The sequence below is a fragment of the Austrofundulus limnaeus genome, unplaced genomic scaffold (genome assembly GCF_001266775.1).
Source record: "Austrofundulus limnaeus strain Quisiro unplaced genomic scaffold, Austrofundulus_limnaeus-1.0 Scaffold480, whole genome shotgun sequence".
Classification (NCBI taxonomy): domain Eukaryota; kingdom Metazoa; phylum Chordata; class Actinopteri; order Cyprinodontiformes; family Rivulidae; genus Austrofundulus; species Austrofundulus limnaeus.
The window spans coordinates 234820-241070 of NW_013952882.1; the positions used below are offsets into that span (position 1 = coordinate 234820).

The 6251-nt window shown below is 36.5% G+C and overlaps 1 protein-coding gene across 1 annotated transcript in view; it reads left to right on the forward strand.

The window, feature by feature from the left end:
* The window catches only part of chl1b (cell adhesion molecule L1-like b), a gene marked incomplete in the record, with an annotated part of 87944 nt that overhangs the window by 35175 nt on the left and 46518 nt on the right, over window positions 1-6251 (forward strand). The window contains 4 exon segments of the mRNA XM_014025500.1: window positions 167-278; window positions 736-917; window positions 4258-4389; window positions 5861-6001. Coding sequence (XP_013880954.1) covers window positions 167-278; window positions 736-917; window positions 4258-4389; window positions 5861-6001 — 567 coding nt within the window.

Consider the following 6251-nt stretch of genomic DNA (forward strand, 5'->3'; position numbering starts at 1 on the left):
GTGTGTGTGTGTGTGTGTGTGTGTGTGTGTGTGTGTCATCCACCTCCATGTCAGGAAAACGTGACAGTTCTGAGCATGGTAAGTGTGACGTATGAAGAGTGCACCCGTCTCTGCAGACATAAAACATTTCAGTAAAATGTTGCTCTTCTTTGTTCCTCTGCATCAGCAAATGCAATTTTGGAGAGGAGACCCTCGCTTCTGACGCCCCCTGGTGTCAGGTCAGAGAAACAACTGATCAGAGGAGAAGACCTGAAGCTGGAGTGTATTCCTGAAGGAATGTAAGTGACACCATGTTTTCTTTTTTTTTTAAGAAATTTATGCTTTTACACATTAAAGACATTTAACCACACTAAAATCTTTTTTGACTATTTTATCTAGTTTTGATTCTGTGAAGTCCTTCAAAAGAACAGCAGGTTTAGGTTAATGTTGCTGGAAGCGGTTCTACAGCCTGCTGAATCTACTCAGTTTCCATTTCGGCTTTGGTGGAATCTGTTTTTTGTTTTTGTACACTTGAAGTCAGATTTGAACAKTTTTAATATTAAATCACAACAATTTTTGAACCTGATGATTATGTGTGAACCTGATAATTTTAAATACATCTTGACACAGAAGCTAAGAACTGATAGAGAGCAGACAAACACATATTTTCTCTTTCCATGAACACCTCTTTTTTTATCTGTTTTGACAAAAAAAAGGGTCAGATTTTAGACTTAATATTTGTTTTGTGTTCTTCAGTCCGACTCCACAGGTGGAATGGGTGAAAATGGGTCATCGGCTTCCTGGTAAAGCACAACTRGAGAATCATGGGAAACTGCTGATCATAGAGAGAGCTGAACAGGACGACAGTGGGAAGTACATGTGCAAAGCTAAGAACCCGCTTGGAGAAGCTGTTCATTACTTCACAGTAGCAGTGGAAGGTAACAGCAGTGTGGTGTTATTTCTGAAACCTACAATAAAAGCATGTCTGCTAAAATAGGACACGGTGTAAAGGCTGCAGGTGTAATGTTACTGCACTCTTTAATCCATTAAAGATGTAAGAATTACTCAGATTATTTACTAGGCCAAAACTACGTTTATAGAAAATGACTGCTTTAAATTGAAAGTTTGAGTTAAAGTAACTTTGGTAAAAAGCACAGAAGAACTGGCTGCATAAATATGACTGACATTAGCAGGAGAAGAAATAAATATATTAAAATGATAATGTTACATTATTTAGGTCTCTTTTTAAAAAAATAATAGACACTTTTCTCTTTGCTCTTTGTGTTCCAAATAACACTAACTTGAACAGTTTAGGAGGTCTAAGAACATATTTACTTTCGTTGTTGTTTTTCAGCTCAAGGCAAATCCTGCTGTTAGAGACACATCAAAAGTTAAATCTTCTGAAAGGTGGTGAAATAAAGAGCATGTGAGACTAAGAAACGACCATTTCTGTGAAAACGCAGTGTGAAATTTGAGTGCCGAAAAATAATTATGACTTGAAGTTGAGGATGCAGAAACTGAGCTGTTAAAGTGCCTGTGACATGAAATTTTTTTGTAATAATACAAATGCATTTTTGGAAAGATAAGCTGAGAACATATTTCAAGATCATTTTTATGCTCCTGAGATGAACAGTTGTTGAGATATTTGCATGTGAAGTAACAGGAAGTGATGTCAAAGGGGAATGTCGGCATGAAAACAGAGCTAAGCTAAAATGCTCCACAGCCAAGACTGTGGAGAGGAATCAGATGTTTTAGATTATTTTGAGTCGCTATCAGACAGGAACAAAAGAAAAAAAAGAGTGAGAGTTCAAATAATAATGTTTCAATCAGTGAGTTCGTTTTCTTCAAGGAGTTCCCCTTTGATGTCAYTTCCTGTTTCCCTTTTGCCGAGCCGAGGTCAAAAGAAAATAGGCCAGTTATGTGTCCAAATGGGTAAAATAATGTGTGGTATGTCTTTTCTTAAATAGAACAAAGTTTTCTTTGACTTTTTTTATCTGAAGGATAAGCATGTCACAGGCACTTTAAAGCTTAAAAGAAGCTGAACATGACCTAAAAGTAGCAAATAAAAACACAACTTTACTTAAAAGGAAATACAACTTTACATAAACAGACAAATAAAGAGMAAGTTTGTTGAAACTAAGTTCACCTTTCTGAATGAATCAATGGGCCTCATGCAAGAACATGTTCRTATTCTTATCCTAAATTTCTCTTACTTTTGTTCGTACAAAGGGTTCGTACAAACATGTCACGTCAGATTCAACAAACTCTTCTATCTTCAGGAAAAGTGTGTAAATGAGCTGCGTAAATTCCACCTGTTTGTATCCAGCTGCTCGTGCACGCGAGAGGAGATTAGCATAATTACCACCCCAAAAACACCATATAAGGCTGTGTTTCCTGCCTCAGATACAAGGAAGTGTTCATTCATGAAAATGACAGCGAAAATTAAAAATAAAAACTTTACGAGTTCAGAGATTGAAGTCCGTCTGTCAGAGATCCAGAAAAGAAAATCTGTCATGTTTAGCAGCTCAGCTGTGGAATAAAAAGAGCTGCTAAAAGTATAAACAACTGTGTTAAATCATTTTCATTTATCCAGAAGCCACACCGTTGCGCACCGTACACCCCCCACCCCCCAGCACGCTGCACGGTCGCAGGTGGTCTCAGATGCGGTACTGAAATAAGCATTTTAAAATGTTTTCAAAATAAGTCTGGCACTTTGGAGAAAACCCAGGACTCGTTGGAGGGATTATGTATCCCCTCTGGCCTGGGAACGTCTCGGAGTCCCCCAGGACGAGCTGAAAGGTGTCGCTGGGGAGAGCGCGGGGTCTCCTGCTGGCCCCGCACCCGATAGCGGGTAAGCCGGCCGGACGGACAATTTATATTGTTAGTCTAAATTATTACATTTAAAATTATAACTCTAATTCAAGCAGAATAGCCTATTGTCAACATAATCATGGAGTGTGATTTATTTTCAACTCAAAATATCTTCAAACTAACGAAATATAAAGTTATTAGTGAAGAAAACCCATCTGGATAACAGCAGACTGACTGCTTGTAAAATATAAGACAGGTCTGGACCACTCGTAAATTTTGTTCGTAACTGAAAAAAATCTTAGAATACGAAAACATTGGTGAATGCCACAAATTCTCCTAAATCACTCGTACGCACAACTTAAGAACAAATCTGTGCGTACGAACGGTTCTTGCATGAGGCCCAATGAGATCACAATGCAATTCTAAGCTATTTAATGTAAAAAATTTAAATAATTACAAAATTGACAAAAACCAAAAGCCATACCACTTACTGTATCTACTGAATAAGCTTTTAAAAAACTCTGCTGTAATTGCACACCTGTGTTTCTTGTCTGCATTGTGAGACTTCACTTTTTACAGTTATTGGTCTATTGAGATTGATTTGAGCTGAAAACAGACAATTTCTGATTCCTAATGTTGGATTTTGATAGTATACTGTCTCTAAAACAAAACATATCTTTTTCTATTCTTGCACAGTTCTTTATATTATATATTTTTATTATTAGTAGTCGTATCATGGCTAGTCAGTGTTATTTTTTGTTTTGTGTGCACTATAGTTTGTGAAGAAACTAGTGTGTGAAACTGTACTGATGCTGCTGTGACACCTGAATTTCCCCTCGGCGGGACGATAAAGGCTATTTCTATTTTATTCTAAGCTGAACATTTTGATAGATAAATGGCTAGGATTGTGCAAAGTACGCAGAAGTAGGTACCATAGATACCAAACTAACTGTACAGATAAATGAAAATAAAAAYGTGTGTGAACAATCCTGACTCAGCTTTCATTCAAATATTGAAGTGTTCAGTTTCTTTAGTTGATTATTATAAGGGAAACCATTAAATTGTTGCTTTTATATAATATAACCTTTAACTTGTGTCCTTGTGTTTCATCTTGTGCAGGTGTTATTAAGATATTTATTAGAAAACCTCTTTTTTATATTACTGTCACGCTCTCAGCTGAGCTGTATGTATCATCTGTGTGTTTACAACTTTAAAGAACGTTTCATGAACAGAAGAGTGTGAAAGCAGTGATGACAAAAAGACTTAATACCTGCGTTGTGCTGTCGGTCGCTCTGCAGAGAAGGGTCTCTTTGAGGATCACTGTCTGCGGTGGGCAGTAAAAGCAGCAGTCATTTGTTCTGAATAAAACCCAGTAAGAAGCTGTTGGCTCGCTCTGCAGAGGCCTGGTGTCTCCTTTCCTCTGACACTCCACAGTTTGATAACATCACGCTGACTGTGTGTTCTCAGAGCCTCCGGAGTGGGTGTCAGAGCCGGAGAGTCAGCTCAGTATGATCGGCTCAGATGTGCTCATCAAGTGCTCTGCCAGGGGGACCCCGCAGCCCACCATCACGTGGAGGGTGAATGGTAAACTTCTGCACGGTGAGTCCCACTATAATCTCTGCCAACCAGACATTGCTTTAGAAAGGTGGTCGTTTTACCAGCATTTTTTTACTCCTTTGCCATCATCATTATGAACAAAAATAGTAAAAAAGTGCTAAATAAATCACTCTGTGAATGATAAAGTTAAAATATCCCTTAATTTTTCAATTTATGGTGGTCTAAATCAGCAGTGCAGATTACTTGCACATAAAATGATGGTTTGCATTAAAGATTTTTAGTTATGACAAATAGTAGCTAAAATATATGGAGGACTGAAACTGACATAATTAGAAATAAAAGCAGAAATATATAAAAGGACCAACAAATAAACAAATACACTTAAAATGCACAAATTAAATAAAAAATGTTTTATGATTTAACTGAYCTTCATATTTATTTTTCCAGCTTAGTTCCAATAAATTATACATTTTAGMACATAATTTACATTTTACTGTTTTTAAAATATTTATACATTTTAATTTTCCTTTGCTTGTACATGCAGTTCTCTGTGTCCTGTTTTTACTTTAAATGCATTTCTGTCTCATAATGCAAATAAAGTGGGCGGGACATCATGGGTCAACTCCTCTTCCATTGGTCAAGAGACAGGAAGAAGCAGGATCCATGTGCAGATCTACTGTGCATGCTTGTGCTGCCTCAGTTTAGTTTAAAGTTTAGTTTAAAACAAAGGCAAAGAGGAAAACACTTACCTGTGCCTTTTGTTTTAAACTAAACTTTAAGCTAAACTAAAGATTTTTACTTTCGACAAATAGTAGCTGAAAGGWTTTTTAAATAAGATTGTAATGTTGTCTGATCAAATTGTAGTCTAGATAAAGTTTGTGCATTATGAGTGAGATACACTGCTAGSGAATGTGTGAAGCATGAATATAAAATAAATGTTTCAGATTATACAAAATAATAATATGTAAACAGATTATAGTGGTTGTTGTTCAACTGGGACAGCAAACAATCTTTAGTTAAAGTTAAAATCAAATAGATTTTATGTTAAATAAAAAAATATGAAATTTGAAAGAACCAACTTACTAAATATGGACCAAAACATGAATATGCATATTATAAAGTCTGTTAAAGCTTGTTTGTCGCAATATTTATTTCTCTTTTTTAATATCCTTCAAGTCAGTCAAATATTGTGTTACTTCTGAGAGCTTGTGTAGGATGAGAACATCGCATAAATATTTAAGCATCACTGATTGACAGAACGTTAATTTAAAAATAAAAATATAAGAGGCCGAGCTGCACTGTCTGCAATCTGAGCCTCACTTTTAATGAGGCGATCCATCATGTCTGTAAGAAAAACACGACAACATCAGTTGGGTGGAATCATGCTCTGATGATAAGAGAATTCCTTCAGCTCTGTCGTGTTAGGAAGTCTGCTGAAGAATTCAAAAACTGTAACTTGATGTCTTTAAACGATGACGATCTGAAACATTTGTGYGCTTTTGCTCCATTACAGATTCCCCTGCGAGCAACAGGAAGKTGTTTGATGATACCATAATGTTACATAATGCCAAAGCTTCTGACAGCGCCGTGTATCAGTGCGAGGCCTCCAACAAACATGGAACCCTCCTGTCCAATGCCAACATCATGATTATGAGTAAGTACAACAACTGTTCCTTCTGAACTACRGTTTCCATCAGGTGTTTCTCCTGTTTGAAACGTGTGACGTCATCTAGACCAGGGGTTCTTAACCTTTTTGACCTCTGGGCCCAATTTGTTGAACATAAAGTGGCACGAGGCCCAGTCAGACATTACCAATGTATGAATCAAAATGATAATTATTCTAAATCTTGGTTTAATTTTTATTGTATTTACATAATAACTAAACTATCATAACTAACATAACT